At 39.5% G+C, this 18,436-nt stretch overlaps 1 protein-coding gene across 3 annotated transcripts; it reads left to right on the top strand.

Moving 5' to 3' along the window:
* Nucleotides 1-1,736: 1,736 nt before the first annotated feature.
* On the top strand, nucleotides 1,737-18,423 carry TBL14 (TRICHOME BIREFRINGENCE-LIKE 14). Of its 3 annotated transcripts, none has more exons than XM_089157525.1 (6): nucleotides 1,737-2,155; nucleotides 3,020-3,332; nucleotides 6,562-6,771; nucleotides 11,558-11,767; nucleotides 17,028-17,223; nucleotides 17,394-18,423. In XM_089157525.1, exons 2-6 carry the CDS (start codon nucleotides 3,176-3,178, stop codon nucleotides 18,220-18,222), a joined length of 1,602 nt encoding a protein of 533 aa, XP_089013651.1. In that variant the 5' UTR covers nucleotides 1,737-2,155; nucleotides 3,020-3,175; the 3' UTR covers nucleotides 18,223-18,423. The 3 variants fall into 3 exon arrangements, with proteins under 3 accessions (XP_089013651.1, XP_089013652.1, XP_089013650.1); XM_089157526.1 differs by lacking the exon at nucleotides 1,737-2,155 and adding an exon at nucleotides 2,172-2,602; XM_089157524.1 differs by lacking the exon at nucleotides 1,737-2,155 and having other exon boundaries at nucleotides 2,620-3,332.
* The last annotated feature ends 13 nt before the right edge of the window (nucleotides 18,424-18,436 follow it).

Raw genomic sequence — 18,436 nt, 5'->3', positions numbered from 1 at the left:
CTCTATTATGTATATTTAAAATAAATAAGCACGACAATTCATTATTGGTCTATACTCTATAATGAAAAAATGTTTGGTGAATTTTGTCAAAAATAAATTTGGTGTGTAAAGAAATTTATTGTTAGAAAATGATAGTGAACAAGTGAGAAAAGATAAAAGATAAAAATTTATGTTTTTTATTTATTTTATTTTATATAAAAATAATGTGTATTGACTATTTTATCTTCATCTTAATTATAAATTTTTAAATAAACATTTGCATAAACGAAGATAATGAAATTCTCATCATATTTCATATAGACAAAAAAATCTATTATGAATTTTGAAGACTTTTCTATTATTTTAAATAAAAACAAAATTGATAATAGATGCCAAATAATTTAATATAATAAAAAATACTCATAATTGAAAATGATAATTGATACAAAAAATAGCCTTAAATAGAAGTTGATTGGAGAACTAAGAATTTATTTTTTCCTTTATTTGATTTATTTATTGGTTAATGATAAAGAAGAGTGTAGCAGAGTATAGCTGGACCGGGTTTAATGTGATAAATCCGAAAGTGGAATTATAGGAGGCTATTTTTATTGGAATAATAGCTTGAATTTTTATTAATATTATTATTTTTGGTAAGAAAATTTAAGATATTTTTTTGTCAAACTTATTTATAAAGGAGACTACTACCCATGGAACTCGTTTGTTTCGCCCGGTTTGCCGAGCGGCGAAATCTCGCCGAGATATCGCCGGTCATGGAGAGATTTCGCCGACACCATGACCGGCGATATCGCTGGATTCGCTCTTACAGTCCTACTTCAGTTCTCACTTCTATTTATTTCTTTATCTTTTTCTACTTCAGTTCTACACCATGGCCGGCAGCTGCTGTTTCTTTTTATTTATCTATTTCTTTATTCTTCTTCTCCGGCAACATTGCCGCTACTATTTCTGTTTCTTTCTCTTTTTCATTATTCTTCTTCTTCTCCAGCAACGATGTGGAAGGATGAGGATGTGGTTTCACAGGCGAAAGTTTGAAGTTTCACTAGAAAATATTGGTTTCGTCGGAAAATCAACCTTGCTGGAAAATCGTTCCGGCGAAAGGTTGTAATATCGGGTTTCGGTGCATTTTTTATTTCGCCTTCTGGCGAAACTGGAGAATTTGGCGAAATCCGCCCAAATTTATTTCCATGCTACTACCCCTATGCATTACAATTTCAAAATACTAATTATTTATTTCCCCTTTTTTCTTGTTTGGTCTAGAACTCTTGGTTATTTCATTTATAACCCTAAGTCGTTATTTAGTCAAATCATTAAAATAGAGTCATTTATGGAATTGAGGTAATGATATTTCAGCCCCAATTAATTATTATTTAATAAGCTAAAAAGGGGAAGAGTTTACAAATTCGGTCAAGGGTTTCACGTTTATAAGATTTGTCAATTTTTATTAGATTTACTCAAGCCATTGGATTAGAATATTATACATAATTTTGAATTTTAAAATTTATTATACACTCATCCTGAGATTTTTTTTTTGGTTGCCAACCCCGTTCTAAGGCTTTGCCCTGATTAATCCGGTGTTGGACCCGGGTCCCACACCTGGCAGCTGTGATGGGTGGGTCTCCAGCAATTTTTTTTGATAAATATTTTCTTAATAAGCAAAACCTGAAGACGAAAGTAGGTGAAGATTTCGAATTTCCTGATGTAAAGCTATCCGTTGGAAAAAGGGGAAAAAAAAAAAAAAAAACGCCATTGTTATCAGAATCTCAATAGTCAATACTTAGCGTGTGATCATTTTCTATTGTCGCACACACTCTCTCTCTCGCTCTCTGCTGTACAGGATACAGGTGGGTTGCTGGATCGGGAATTGAACAAATTGAAGCAAATTGCAGAGGTTCCCACGAAGAAGGGTAACCTGACTATCGAGGGCGTTTGCGGTTGGAAACATAATTAAGTTTTCAAAGTTCATGTTTCGTCTTGGCATGAATCCACTATACTCCGGTTAAAGAGCATTTGGTACTTTCACGAGATGAATTCTGTATAATTACTCAAGCTCGATCGTCTGCGGAAGAAAGGTTAAGAAACCAAAGAAAGAATCTCAGTGGTATGTCAGAGAATGATAATTCGTGGGTTCCCAATTGCGAGAGAAGAAAGAACAAGTAAGGTAAGGGCATACAGATTTTCCAATTTTGTTAGACCTGTATTTCAATTTGTGGCAATCTCAATTCAAAACGGTGTTTGATGGTGCAGTTTTACACCTTTGCGTGCTAATTCTGGATTTTTGAGTGTCTTGAATGTTAAGAATAGCTAAAATGGGTCGGATAGTCAAAAAGCGTTCGTCTTATTATATAAGAAGGAACTTAAACAGCGTCTGAAGAGAACCTGAAGATTTAGCTTTACAAGATCAAGGGCTAAACACAGAGAGAGAAATTGATACCACTAGTCACGCAAAGGATGATGCTTTATACATCATTAGCTACGCAAAGCGATAGATCTTCTTTTCCGCATCTACTTGTTTTTTTAAGCCGCCACTGCCGAACGGGATCATGGATCTTCAATCTCTCTCTATCTTCTGGTGTTCACACCGGGCGCAATTTTGATTACCATCAGGGTATGGAGGTGCTTTATTGAGTAACCACTAGTGGCTTCTTTTTGATACAGTCGATAACCTCTCCTCCAAATTCGGTCTAACATTGTCAAATCTCCCCTTAATCCTTCATATATTGTCAGATAAATCTGGGCTATTGGTGAATGCCATCAAATTCATTATGATGATTCGTAGAGAGACCCCTGAGCGAGCTCAGGGGTAAATAGTAATGGTTTATTCAGGCTTGTAAGCGGAATTAGTAGCTTTGATCCTTGATATGTTATACAGCACTCTTGAGTGTGACACACTTTTGCTGTAGTTTCCAGTGGTAGCTGGGATGCAACAAGGACTTTTACATCTCAGTGTTAGAAAGTCTATTTAATTATTTCTGTGGCTTGAAATTCCTCACATTGATATATTTGTATGACTTCGTTTGCACAGCTGGATCAACCTACACTTGCTACTGAAGAAAATGCACTCTAGCTATGCATCTCCCATGAAAATAATATCAGAAACCTCATAGTTGTGACAGGAGCATGATATTTTAACTTCAAAAGCAGGAGGAGTTGAAATTCCTGTTGACCTTTATCAATAAGGATGAAAGGGGGAACTCCATACAGATTGAGGGGGAAACTACTTTTTCTTATGCTTTCTGTTCTCATTTGCATCACTATTTTTCTCTTGGCATGGGAAAAGACTCCACTTGTCACTTCACTGCTATCAGTGCAAGATCAGTTTGCGGCATCTTACTCAGGTTTGTCTCCGTCTTTGACTATGATCACTATATGTTCTTCTCCTTGTCTTTAGAGGGTGGCTTTTTCTGTTTCATATATTGCAGGTGATGTTGTATGTCTAAATCAGTCAAGAAAGGGTGATTTCCTCAGAATATGTTCTTTGTTTTGACTAGTTTAGATAACTTATTGACAATTTACATAAAAAGAAATCTCTGTATACAGCGTACAGTAACTTATAATATGTCATGATCTAGTTTTAGCTTTTCAATAAAATAACCTTAATCAAGCATCTACAGGGGGGCCAGTAAATGAGGAAACAAAAAATGAATGGGACTACTAAACTGAAAACATTCGAAAATCAATAAAAGGAAATAAAAGAGATTGGATATAAAAATTTCAAATCCATTGACAGTGAACTGCTAGGATATAATTAGCTATCTCTACATCAGCCTCCTGTCAAAGGGAACCCTCCTGGAACCAAACTGCTAAAACCTGGGACCAACTTGTCCTTTTGTTAAATCAGACGGTTATTGGGAGCTGATCTTGGGACTGATTATTAAATAGGACAGGGTTCCCAAAGATTCCAGAGCCAAAGAGCAATAGAGAAACAGCTGGAACCAGAACTGCTAGGACCCATTTAAGATGCATATGTTCCAATCTAGGATCAATTACTTTGTAATAGTCATATATAAGGGTTATGTCATAATTTAATAGAAAAACTATGTGTTATGCTGGTAATTTTGATTTCTTATGAGGACTGAAGATTGAGATATTAAGATTTGTTTAGGATTCATGATTTATATCTCCTTTTAGAATTTTAGATTTAATAGTTCAGAACTTTTTTGATGATTTTAGATGTTGGCATAGATATGAAATTGTTTGTTTGAATAATTTGGGATTTGAATTTGATCCGGTATCGGAAGAACCCTTGGAAGAAAATATACCCGTTAGACAACTGGCTTGGTACAGCTGGGGAACTCATTGTCCAGTAGGGCCAAGTGTTCAGACTGGTTGCCAGCCCCTGTGCAGCTGGTTGAGTTCAACAGCTTTGCTTAGCTGTTGCTGCCAAAATACCCATGTTTTTCTTGATTTCATCGGGTCTTTTTGGGGCTTTTATACCAATGGTCTGTTGAAATTATTTTGGTCCTTTAAATGATCCTTGGGCATTACCTAGGTTCCAACTAGGTCTATGCTTGTCTGGATATATAAGATTGTAATGCAAGTGTGTGTGAGTAGTCTAAAACAGTCTGTGTGCACACCAGCATATCTTGTCTATAATATTGTACCTTGGCTTGAGAATTTGCCTTGGCTTGACATGTCTTGCCTTCACAAGCCATGAATCTTGGTCCTTCTTTGTGTCTTGTTACTCCTGTGGAATTGTGTCTTGATTGTGATCATTATGGAAATACTAAGCTTTATGTACATGTTAAATATAGTGTTTAGTGTCATCAAAACTTAATTGTGAACAGCTTGAGGATATGAAATTCTTGGATGGGAAATTTCCCAACAGACTCCAAGTCTACAATCAAGACGAGTAAACAAGAAAGAGGCAGAATCAGAGAGCCATGTGGGGTGGAGTTTGTTCTGATGTAATGGTAGTGTAGGTGGTTTATCTCATTTTGTTGAAGCATTTACCTAGTTGTCAAGGCATCGCCAAAGGCATCCAGGATGATTTATAGAGGCCTAGGCAGTTTCCGCCTTACTGCTGGGGACTTTGCACTAGGTTGATTAGTAACGGACCAAAATCTGGCATTTACTTATGCCAAAAATCATATAAGAAACTATTTTAAATTTGATATTTTATCTACTTAATTTAAGATATTATTCATAGATAAGAAAACAAAATTCTAAAAAGATGAAAAGGTCAACCCCCACAGTTATGGAGTATTTATGTTAGAAAGAAGCGTGAAGGCGCTTGTACACTTAAATCGCCATACTTGCCTCGACACTGCCTTAGAGGGCACCTAACCGCCTAAACTCCTTGGGTCGCCTTGGCGCCGTAAGAACTTTGACATGTCAGTGTCAATGTATAAGGTACAACAAATTCTCTTTTTATTTTTTTTTTCTTAATCAAATCAAGTTTGGTTCGTTGACCCCCTCCCATTCTATAAGTCATGATGGTTTTCTACAGCTTGGCCTTTACTCCATCAGCATCTAACATTGTAAGGATCATTATTGGAATTGACAAGGTAGAACCGGGTGATATGTCCTTAGGCATCAAGCTACAAGACTTCAAGCCAACCACGTACAAGCTGGAAGCACTATCAACGTTGTAAAGCCTGAGTTCTTCCCAATGGCCAAAGCAGAAGATTCCTTAATTGATTTTGTAACTGAAAAGGAATCCTCAGGATTTCTTGTGATTAAGGAAATGTCAAGGTGCAAGGCAGAGTGGTGCCCAACTGCTCGCCATGGTTCCCATCAGCAAGGGAAGAATAATTTTTACTGAAAATAAGATATGTTGAGTTCCGAATCTAATATCTAGAATAAGTTCTGATTTTCAGAAGAAGAAAAGAATAATGTTACAGCTAAAAATGTGGCAAATCTACCTTGACTTTATAAATGTTTTGCATCCACATCTGTCTCTGTTATGTTTTGACCCGAATTCTTGTATCCGATTTGGAAGATGGACTGCACTGACATATTTTGGTGGGCAACCCAAATGACCTGTTTGCGGAGATTTGTGGTGGAAGTGGAGGGCTTGGGTATGACCCGACCTGATGGGTCATCCCGTTTACTCGATTGGAGACTATATATATGTATCTTATGTTCGCCTACCACATATTATTAAGAGATTTGGGATTTTCAATTAGGGTTTTGGGTGGGAGTTCTTGTAATGGCGTTCTTGGCGATTGGTTGTGAGATCTTCTTTTGTTCTTCATCTACATAGTGAAAACAAAACTCTTCTTCTTCGCCCATGGGTTAAGCATACCACATCGGTGTGTGAACCATGTTAAATCTCTGTGTGTTTTCATTTTTTTATTCTATTTCAATTCGCTATTTTGTGGTGTTTTTGTTGACAATCTCATTATCTTAATCTTCAAGTATGTGGTATTTTGTATGTATATGCATTTTAGCTTATTCAGAATATGTGGGTGCATCGCTGCATTGTTGGAGACTTAAGAGTTGGCATGCTCAATGATCTTATTGCCTTTGAACTTGGACATGCCAGTACCCACTATCCAGAAATTGACCTTTTGATATCTTTAACAAAGGTTTGTTTTATTTTTGGATTTACCTGCGGTGATGCAGATATTCTAGTGGATTCTAGTGGAAGTCCAACCCAGGAGATAAGGCAAAAGGGGCATGGCGGGGAGGACCTTTCAGATGAAGTTGCAACAAGAGAAACTACAAATGAACAAGGGCAGGATCTTTCTGTGCAACCAACAGGTTATGTAACAAAACATCTTACTAACAGCACGGAAAATATCAGAAATTTGACAACTTCTACAGAGAAGAAAGGTACTTTCTATTGCTTCTACGTTTTTGATAGCTTCACCCTATGAATAATTATGCTTATGCTGTAGCAAATCTGTTGCAACTACGAAGTATAAAATCATTTATAACAGTTAATAGGCATCCTTTAATAATCAACTCAATAAATGGCCTGAAAAATTTATGGTTTGATGAAAATATTCTGCTCTTGTAGAGGCTAAATTTGTTTTCCACGTAGAAAGCAAGGTTCGAAATTTCATTTCAATTGTTAGAAACACTTTTTGACTGAAATTTCAGCGAAACATAAGTACAATTTTGGTGGGTTTTAGGTGTTTTCTTTCACCTGGTTTTTATTTGCAGTCTAATTTAAGGCCAATAAACATGACAACATTTTTAAAAAAAATTAAAACTAACACAAACTGGCCTTCTTGATTCGCACATGTCCGGTTGTATGTGGATGAAACTGGATTATGTATTTTCACAAATCTAAACATGAATATACAAGAAAATATTGAAATTTTTATTAAAATGCAAGAAAAAAATATCGATAAGTAGTCAAATCTCAATTATAATTTACAAATTTCAAATATCATTACAATTACAACCCTGTGAAAATCTTGAAATTCCACTGAAATACCGAAATTTCAGTCAATTGTTTAATTTTGTTTTGCACCAGCTTTTGTTTCAGTAGGCTTGAGACAATTGGGATTTCGTGAAATTTAGTACCATTGTAGAAAGGAGGAAAAGAAGTTCCTGCATAATAGGATTATTGCCTTTCTGTTTTGATCTAAAAATTACACCCAAATTTATTTTTCTCATTTTATTTTTCTCTTTTGAAAAATGAGAAAAATAGTGTATAATTTTGATGTAAAATTTCATTTGTCAGGGAAGTTTAAAATGCTTTAAAATGAAACAGCATGCTGTATAATTGTTTGCAGATGCAAAATTTTCACTTTCATTCCGTGTCTTCCAAAGCACATAAAACCAAGAAGGAATTTTCATGGTGCACAATGATGTGATACAATAGGCATCCTAGATTTATTGGTCCAAGGCATACTGTGAAGTTTTGACTTTTGAGTACCTCCCTGTGATCATTACTTCAGAGGACAAAGCACCACTTGATTGCCGTCAGGCTCTGGTATTGGTTATAGCTGAAACCTAGTTGTAGCAGGTTACCATAAGTGGTTTGTTTAAGTTGATCCCCTGCACTAAAAAAGCAGATGGGAGAGTGGAGAGGAAAGATAGAACAGGGATTCGGAAGTGGCGTCTCTCTTTATTAGGGGGATGGGAGGAGCAAGGGAGAGAGCCATGAAGTATGATACAGTTATATCTGATTTTTTCTCCAACCCCCCTCCCCGGCTATGCTCTTATTACACCTTCTCAGTTGATTTTCCGCATTCGAAAAGGTCCCTGTATCCTTTTTTGGCTGACGAATAGAAATCCCTTTACATTTAAGAAGAAATGATATATGCTGACAACTGAAGTTATCTACAATTTATTTTCCTTCTCTTTTCTGGGTGAATCAAAAATTCACACCGATAGAAGAGTAATATAGGGACTCACAACGGAAGGGGGGTGATGAGTGACAAATAAAATACAATGTACAAGACCCTGCCATCATGCGGGGGTTAGGCATGGGCCTGTAAAATAGAAAGGAAGGATCCCTAAGGAGCGACAATCATACTATTTCTGTGATATTTTCTGACCAGCACCCGGGGGAGGGGGTGGTATTTAACTTTGCTTGAACATCGAAGATGATGGAGTCTGATGATATGCTCCAACTAGATGCAGTTTACGTGCCAAGACACTACAAGATTTGCTAGCTTACGACTGTCCACCCAAATCCATTCTCTAGCAAAAGCAAGATTCCTCTTGGTCAAGGCCAACACTGAGACAGAGGAAGAGCATGGGTAGAGTCATAGAAGAGGTGACACAGCTTCAGTGGCATTCCAACCAAGGCAGCTGTCAAGGGAGAATGAACTCCAATGCTTAAGGAGGAATGATTATGTGGAGAGGAATAGGAAGAAGACCCTCCAGATGGTGAAGGTGCTGTGGGGAAAATGACTTTTGAGTCTTGAACCTACAAAGTAATGCCAGGCCTTGAAATATTACTTTGCACTAAACAGACCTGAGGATAAAGCAGACCAGGAGACAATATCATCACTACTGTAGCTCCTTCTGGGGATGCTCAGCAGAGCGGATCCCCAATGGCAGGCAATGTGGAAGAGGAGGGAAAGCAGCAAGTATCAAGCTGAATTTTATCCAAAATCGTGTCCAGCTTGCCGTTATCGATTGGTATAGTTCTATATCCTATCAAGTGGAGGCTCATACATGTGAATGTTCCCTTCGGTATCCTGTGGGAACATTATAACAGTGGCTGCAGTTTAGAGAATCATAACTGCAGGGAGAAGAGAAGGAAAAATGAGGAGGAAGAAGAAGGTTATGAAGAGAAGGAGAGAGGGGTTTCAAATGAAATTCTTTCCCTTAGGCGAGCCTTTATAGATAGTCAAGGATCCAATCCCTGTCTTGGAATAATTTCCTAAACAGGGTTACACCAAATAGAAAGTAGATAGTACATTGATGCTAAGCCTAGTGGCGGGTTTGCTCGTCACCAAGCAATAGGGAAATGGTCAAAACAGTAGACACATTTGTAACTAGTGTGAAGCCTCAAATAAAGCTGATTGGAAGGCAAGAACCCATGTAGCCGACCCCATTTAGTTGGGACAAGGCTTGTTGTTATACACTTTTGACTAATGTGTAAATGATACAAGAGTACCCCCACAGTACCGTTGGTCATGCTCCCTTACATAGCAGAAGGATTAACAGACATCCACCAATTATGTTTGTTTATTTATTTATTTTTTTCAACCCCATACAAATGTGGTCCAAGCCTCAGAATCCATCTCCAGACCCTAGAGGCATCGAAGATACAAGAAACAGTCCATTATAAAGGAGGTAGAAATAAACCCAGTATGTGCTGATAATTTGATACAGTAGACTGTTACAATAGAGCCAAGCTTGAACTGCACGGGAAAGTTGACAAACTGGGGTTGACGTTTGCAAACCACTATAATTTATATGGAGGTGGACCTATTCTTGCTGATTAACTGACCTATGGTCCCATACAGAATTGAATTTGGAGTTTGTTGGTTCTGACTTGAACTCCACTCAACTTATGAAGACTGAAGATTGAGATAATTAGATTCATTCAGGACTCATGACTTAGATTTCCTTTTCGGAATTTTGGATTTAATAGTTTGTAACTTTTTTTGTGATTTCAGATGTTGACATAGATATGAGGATGTTCTTTTGGATGAATTTGGTCCAGTACCAAAACAGCCCTTTTATAAAATAATAGGCCATTATACAACTGGCCCACTACAGCTGGGGCACTCATTGGCCAGTAGGTCCAATTGGTCATAATTTTGCATCTAAAATGTTGCCAAAATATCCTTATTTTGCTTGATTCAGTCAGGTCTTTTTGGAGCTCTTATACCAATGATCTGTTGACATTATTTTTGTCCTTTCAACGACCCTTGAGCATTTCTTAGGTTTCAACCAGGTCTATGCCCATATGGATATGTTACTAAGTGATGCAAGTTGTATGAGTACTCTAAAAAAGTCTGCGTTGACACCTGCATATCTTGTCTCTGATGTTGTTTCTTGTCTTGAGACTTTGTCTTCACTTGACTTGATAAACTTGTCTTGTCTTCACAAGCCATGAATCTCGGTCCTTCGTTATGTCTTGTTACTCAAACAGAAATAGTATCTTGATTGTGACATTATGAGTATTTACAAAGCTTTCCATACATGTTAAATTAAGTGTTTAGTTTCATTAAAACTTAGCTGTGAATAACTCAAGAATATGAGATTGTTGAATGGGAAATTTTCCAACGAAATCCAGGTGGAATAAACGAGAAAGATACGGAATGAGAGAACTATGTGGAGTGGAGTTTGTTCTAATCTAATTTTAACTTTTGTAGGTGCTTTCCAACTAAACAATTCATTTTTCGTCTCATTTTGTGGAAGCATTTGCAATGTCAATGTATAAAGTACAACAGATTCTCCTTTTTGTTGTTTTTGTTAATTAAATCAACTTTGTTCTTTGGCCCCTTCCCATTCTATAAGTCATGGTGGTCTTCTCCAGCTTGGCCTTTGCTCCATCAGTCTCTAACAATGTAAGGATCCTATGTTCTTGAAGTGACAAGGTAGAACTGGGTGATGTGTCTGTGGGCATTAAGCTAGAAGGCTTCAAGCCAACTGCATGCATGCTGGATGCGTTCTCATGGTTGTAAAGCCTGAGTTTTAAAGCAGAAGTTTCCATAATGGATTCTTTAAGTGAAAAGAAATACTTGGGATTTCCTGCAACTGGGGAAATGTCAAGCTGCAAGCCAGGGTGGTGCCAGCTGCTTGCCAAGGCACCCATCGGCAACAGCAAGAGAAGAATAATTTCTACTGAAAATAAGATATGTTAAGTTCTGAATCTAGCATCCGGAAAATTTTTTGACTTTTGGAAGACGAAAAGATTAATTGTTACAGCTAAAAATTATGGCAAATCTACATTGGATTTTAAATGTTTTGCATCCATATCTGTCTCATTATCTTAATCTAAAAGTGTGCTGGATTTTGTGTTTAGATGCATTCCGGCTTCTTTGAAATATGTGGGTGCATTGTCGGAGACTTAGAGTTGGCATGCTCAATGCTCATATTGCGTTTGAACTTGGACATGCCAGCACCTACTATCCCGAAAATGCCCTTTCGATATCTTTGACTAAGGTTTGTTTTATTTGTGGATTTACCTGCGGTGATGTAGATATTCTAGTGGATTCTAGTGGAAGTCCAGCCCAGGAGATAAGCCAAAAGGGGCATGGCGGGGAAGACTTTTCAGATGAAGTTGCAACAAGAGAAACTTCAAATGAACAAGGGCAAGATCTTTCCATGCAACCAACTGGTTCTGCAACAAAAAATCTTACTAAAAGCATAGAAAGTATTAGTAGTTTGACCACTTCTGCAGAGGAGAAAGGTACTTTCTGTTGCTTATACATGTTTGATAGCCTTGCCCAATGAATAATGATTGTTATGCTGTTTGCAAGGAAATCTTTTGCAACTATGAAGTATAAGTCACTTCAACACGACCGGCTTCTCTCCTTTGCCGGTCGTGTTGAGCTAATTCGGTCTGTTCTCCAATCCTCCTATCTCTATTGGTGTGGCATTTCCCCCCTTCCCAAGTCTACCTCTTTGGAGATGGAGTCCATCTTCTGTGCCTTTCTTTGGAAAGGCCAGGAATCCTTGAGATTCCTTCACCCCATCGGCTGGTCCAACATCTATCGGCCTAAATTTGAGGGGGGCCTAGGAATCCGTAGGATCCAAGATGTCCATTCTTGCCGCTTTGCTTCATCTCATTTGGAAAATTGTTTCCAAACAAGATTTCATCTAGGTCAATTGGGTCTACTCCTACCTCCTTATATCTGATTCTTTCTGGTCTGTCCCTATCCCTTCCAACCCTTCTTGGAACTGGAGGAAACTTCTTCTCCTTAGACCCTGTGCTCTCCCTGCCATCACCATTCAAATTTCCTTAGGCCTCTCCACAAAGTTCTGGCTAGATCCGTGGCATCCGATGGGTATTCTCCTCTCTCTTTTTCCCGCCCGCACCGTCTATGACTCCCGCATCCCCAAGTCTTCCCTTTTATCGGACTTCATCTCCAATGGATCTTGGACCCCTGCCCCCCACCCTAGCCTCACACAAGTCTCCCCCTTGGCCTTCCCTTTTTGGTTCCCTGGACATATTCCCCGGCACGCCCTCACCCTTTGGAGAGCCCTAAACCATGCCCTCCCAACCTAGGCCTTCCTTATCTCCCGTTATATCCCTGTGAACCCAAAATGTATCCTTTGCTGGACCGGAACCGAGGACATTGAGCATTTATTTTTCTCTTGCCCCTTCTTTAGTGCCCTTGCTTTCATTTGGCCCCGCTCCCGCCGCTCATTTGGGTTTGATCCTGACTGGATTTGGGTTTTGAGTAATTTCACAGGCTCCTCTATTTGTGATCGGGTTGGTAAGCTTGTCTATGGTGCTGCGATCCATCATCTCTGGTGGGAGCGAAATCTAAGGCGTTGGACTTCTAAATCCCGCTCTCTTGATTTGATTTGGAACGCGATTTATTTTGATGTATTGGCTAGACTCATTAGCATTCCCCATCCCCCGGTTGTTGATTCCCCAAGGAACATGCTTATTGTTGTCTCCTGGGGCTTCAACTCCCAAATCACCCCTTCTCCCTGATCTTTCTTGCTTGGTTCGTCCTTGTAGTTCGTTGTTTGTTTAATATCATTATTTATTCATCAAAAAAAATAAAATTCCATAGGCATCCTTTAATAATTGATTCAATATGTGGGCCAGAAAATTTACAGTTGACGAAAATATTCTGATTTTCTAATGGCTAGATTTGTTTTCCATGTGGAAAAGAGGAAAGGAAACTCCTGCAAAGTAGGATTATCAACTGTTTGTTTTGATGTAAAAAGTACCCACAACTTCTATTTTTATTTATGAAAAATCAGAAAAATATTTTGTGGAGTATAATTTTAATGTAAAATTTCGTTTGTCAGGGAAAATTTAAAGTGAAACAGCATGCTGTAAAATTGATTGCAGATACAAAACTGTCACCTCCATTCTGGTTCTCCGCACATAAAATCAGGAGGGAAATGGGGCACAGTGATGTGATACAATGTGCCTCATAAATTTAGTGGTCTAAGGCATACTTTGAAGTTCTGATTACCTCCCTGTGATCATCTCTTTAGAGGAGAAAGCACCACCTGATAGCCATCAGTGACTGGTATTGGTTATAGCTGAAATCTAACTGTAGGAGATCACCAGAAGCTGTGATTTATCCAGTGTTGGACACCCTCCCCCCCCCCCCCCCCAAAAATAATAATATTAATAATAATAATAATAATAATAATAATGGAATAAAAAAAGGGCCCAAGCCCAACTATGAGCTAGGGAGGCTGAATCCATCCCAGGGGTAGAATGGTCAATTGCTACCCCTGGATCGAGCTATATTGAAGACCAAATTCCAGTAGTTTAGTTTATTTTAAAGAGAGTCAGAGTTGTAAAGCAGTGTTTCTGATAGGACCCTCTCAAGCTTGCCTTGAGTCCTACCGAAACCTTACTGACAGAAACACAATATAACTCTGATAAATTTCAACAACAGAAACAAATAACACCAGAAAGCTATGAATTCAGAACAGCAAAACAGCAGAATAATATTGGAGATATAGTCGATTTCATAAAGCTTCCTTGAATGGATATAACTGATGAATACAGGCTGATACTACTAACTGATAAGAACTTCTGAAATAAAGAGAAACTACTTAGAACTTTGATGAACAAGTTCATCCCAATGGCTAGGCCATTCCCCAGAGGTTTCCCTTTCCTCAAGCATTTGCTTGCATCACTTCCCCCCCCCCCCCCTTTTCCTCTCCTCCTCTTCCCTTACATACTCCCTGGATTCTAACAAACTCCTACGGATAACAAACTCTTACACAATCAACCACTCATCTGTTGCCACCTGGATTGTTCCTTCTGCTCCTCTGTTTACAGCAGGTTAGTGGTTGCTGTCTAATTGGATGCTGCCATCTGTCTTCTCCTCATTTGGATCCCCTGTAGCAGCTGTAGGTGATATTGCATACTCCCTCTTATTCCTTCGCTTGTACACCTTGGTTATTAGGGGCTTATCAGTTTCCTTTTAAGAAGTCCTATTTTAAGGATAACTTAAACTAGGAAACTTTTATTTCCTTTTGGAGTTCAGTTTATCTGTTACCTAATTAGTATTAGGTAACTGAAGTGTGATCTCAGATCCAAGGGCTAAGATTGCATAGTAATTAAATACCTTGTGAGAGTCCAATTTAAGTTGTGGTGGGGCCCTAGCAGTCAGGGTAACCCAGTAGGAGTCTGAGTCTTTTGTTCAGGCTATAAATAGCCTTTCTAGTGGGGGGGGGGGGGGGTTCCCTTTCCCTTTGGGTTTTTTTGGGGGGGTGGGTGTGGGCGTCCTTGTTTTTGGGGGGGGTCCCCCCCCTGGGGGGGGGGGGGGGGGGGGGTCCCCTTCCCCCCCGCCCCCCCCCTGAAAAAGCATTTCAAGTCGGGAATTTCCTCCATGGAGGGCCCCCCCCCCCCGGGGGGCTTGTATTTTTTCTTCATAGTTGATTGAATGAAAAAGAGTTTTTAGAAAACAGACTGGTAAAGTCGTGGGATCCTGTGAGGAGAACCTGTGGCTGGTTTAGTGTTGCTTCTTCAACCTCAAGACCTTCAATCTTCAAGTCAATCATTCTACAGAGAGCAATCTGCAGTTCTTCAACTTTAAGTAAGACATTCCCTCCCAAACCCAAACCCTAACCCTCTTCCCCTCTGTCCTCCACCCTAGCAGTCCCTTCCCTCCCTTGTTTGGCCTAATTCTACATCCCCAACCCATCGCAAACTCTCTTAGTTTAATTCCCTTTAGTTTCCTGCATTTCCAGCCCAATCCCCCAGATCAAAAGGCTTTCCTATTGCAACCGTAGGCTATCCCTGCCCTTCCCTGCTTCTGCGCTAGCAGCAGCACCTCTCCTTGTGTAAACCCTACTTTCCTGGTCCCTTTTGAAGCCCTTTTCCCTGCCCTAGCATTGCATCTGCCCTAGGATTGCATTCCCCAAACCCTCAATCCATTCCAGCCCTTAAACCCTAGTCTGAAATTTTTCTGCAACTCATCTTCTTCATAGAAAGTTGCAGAAAATTTGACTTTCCAGATTTTTCTAAAACTTATCTGCTTCAGTCCCCACTTCCCAGATCTATCTTAACCCTTAATAAACCCTTATTAGTATCCTTGAACTACCAGGTCAGAAACCCTAGACCAACTACCAGCCCTAGCTGAAACCCTAAAGCTTCCAATTAACTGCTGCAACTTGCATACAAGGTCCTGAAAGTGAACCCTAATTCTGGGATTACATCAAGCTGTTTGTTTACTTTGATCCCCTGCACTGAAAAGCTCATGAGAGAGGGAGAGGAAGTGGCGTCTCTCTTTTTTTATGGGGATGGAAGGAGGAAGAGAGGGAGCCACGGAGCACGATACAGTAATGTCTCATTCTTTCTCCAACCCTCTTCCCTGGCTGTCTTCTTTTACACCTTCCTTCTTAGTTGATTTTCCAAATTCAAAAAGGTCCTTTGAATCTTTTTTGGCTGACGAATAGAAATCCTTCACATCTCGAGTTAAGAAGAAATGATACATGCTGACAACTGAAGTTATCTACAACTTATTTCTTATCTTTTTTGGGTCAATCATAAATTCTCACCAAAAGAAGAGAAAAACATGGACTCACAGCCAAAGGGGGAGATGAGCAACAAATAATATACAATTTACAGGATCATGCCTTTATGCGGGGGGTGGGCATGGGCTTTGTTAAATAGAAGGGAAGGATCCCTAGAATCGACAATGAGACTATTTCTGTGACATGTCCACCCAAATCCATTCTATAGCAAAGGCAAGATTCTTCTTGGTCAAGGCCAACACTGAGACAGAATGTTGTTTGGAACACAGGTTTGAGTGAAACTCACTCCCTCATGCAAGCTTTTATTGATTCTCAAGGACCCAATAAGGAGAGAAGAAACAGTCCATTATGAATGAGGCAGGAATAGACCCAATATGTGCTGGTAATTTGTTACAGTAGAATGTTATAACAGAGCAAAGCTTGAACTGCACAGGAATGTGACAAACCTGGGTTGAGAGAGAGAGAGAGAGAGCCAATTCTTGGATTTTGTTGGTTCTCAATTACGTCGGTGATGATGATTTTATTTGTCGAACTTATGAATAGATCTTCAGTTTCTCTGGATTAATTCTTGCATATCGTTTTTATAAAGCATATCGAAAAATTTGAGCACAGGAAAACATTTATTTCACATTATGATTAGAAATGCTTATGAAGGTTTTCAGTCTTACGTACTTTGTTTCTCCTTAAATAGAAGGGAATTAGTATCACCATATTTGTTGCCTGTATGCTCCTACTTTTTTCTTCTCACTGTAAAGATAAAATATATGCACTTCGTGCTGGCATGACTGACTGATTTATTTGTTGGTGATGGTCTTTCTAAAATGTGGACCTTGCTAGTTAGGCTTGCTCAATTGCAAGAATTGATGAGAAGTATTTTAGCTATGAGAATAGTTGTCATTCATGAGTTAGGTGCAATTTCCCCCCCCCCCCTTCTCTCTCTTCAGTAATATGATATGTATCTAATGGCTTACTTATTTTGTCTGTTACAGTTTGTAACTATGCGAAGGGTAAATGGGTCGCGGATGGTAGGCGGCCGTTGTATTCTGGGTTTGGATGCAAGCGGTGGTTGTCAGGAATGTGGGCTTGTAGGCTGACTCAACGTACAGATTTTTCCTATGAAGGGTTCCGATGGCAGCCACAGAATTGTGAGATGCCAGATTTTGAAGCATCGGCTTTCTTAAGGAGGTACTGTCTCCTTTATTTTCTTTGCATTATTTACCTATACTACAGTTCGTTATGCCTTCAACAGAGATTGATAGCCCTTTTTTTGGCATACTGTCAGTCTGTCACCCATCTCCTTTTCTACTATTTCTTTAAATATCTAGAGTAGTGTTCTGATCAGATCATTGATCCAGGATGAAGGATAAGACTCTTGCTTTTGTGGGGGACTCCTTGGGAAGGCAGCAGTTCCAATCTCTTATGTGTATGGCCAGTGGTGGTAAAGATAGCCCTGAAGTCCAAGATGTTGGATGGGAATACGGTCTTGTCAAGGCTCGTGGTGCTATTCGCCCTGATGGTTGGGCTTATCGGTTCCCAACAACCAATACTACCATCCTTTATTACTGGTCTGCAAGCCTATGTGACTTGGAGCCCCTGAATGTCACGGATCCAGCCACCTACTTTGCCATGCATCTTGACAGGCCAGCAGCTTTCTTGCGCCGATACCTCAGCAGGTTTGATGTGTTAGTTCTTAATACAGGGCACCACTGGAACAGAGGGAAGCTCAACGCAAATCGGTGGGTGATGCATTTAAATGGCATGCCCATCAAAGACAGGAAGCTTGCTCAGATTGGGAATGCAAAAAATTTTGCAGTGTCTAGCATCATCAAGTGGGTGAATTCACAGCTTCCTCTGCATCCACGGCTTAAAGCTTTCTTTAGGACCATTTCACCTAGGCATTTCTCAAACGGAGACTGGGATAGCGGGGGTAGATGCGACAACACCACTCCATTATCTAGAGGAGCTGAAGTCACAAAAGATGAGTCCAGTCATCCTGTTGTTGAGAATGCTGTGAAGGGTACAGGGGTTAAGATACTGGATATAACTGCTCTGTCTGAGTTGAGAGATGAGGGTCATATCTCCAGATACAGTATCAAAGCCACAGAAGGTGTTAATGATTGCTTACATTGGTGCCTACCTGGCATTCCTGACACATGGAATGAACTCCTTTTTGCACAGCTGTAGTCCATCATGTGTTCCGGGTCCCAAAAACTAATTTAGCCCAGCTTCTCTTCTTTATCTGCAAGCTAGACAAACTGAAGCAGCAAAAAATTCCCATTCAGCTATTCTTCTCATTCCATTCTGTGCTGGGAATAGACACACACAACTTGAACAGTAGGAACACTCGGATCCAACAATGGTATGTTACACATCTTACTTTTCCGACCAAGCAATCTTG

The sequence above is a fragment of the Hakea prostrata genome, chromosome 1, assembly GCF_041222555.1.
Source record: "Hakea prostrata isolate BN-2017 chromosome 1, UWA_Hpros_2, whole genome shotgun sequence".
In the NCBI taxonomy this organism is placed as follows: Eukaryota; Viridiplantae; Streptophyta; class Magnoliopsida; order Proteales; family Proteaceae; genus Hakea; species Hakea prostrata.
This window is presented reverse-complemented; position numbering and strand designations above follow the sequence as displayed.

Bases quoted from the DNA above. Each gene is read 5' to 3' on its own strand.
- TBL14 (XM_089157525.1), top strand. From the start codon at position 3,176: ATGAAAGGGGGAACTCCATACAGATTGAGGGGGAAACTACTTTTTCTT. The intron at 6,772-11,557 runs GTACTTTCTATT...GCGGTGATGTAG, and splicing joins AACTTCTACAGAGAAGAAAG to ATATTCTAGTGGATTCTAGT. The intron at 17,224-17,393 runs GTACTGTCTCCT...TCATTGATCCAG, and splicing joins GCATCGGCTTTCTTAAGGAG to GATGAAGGATAAGACTCTTG.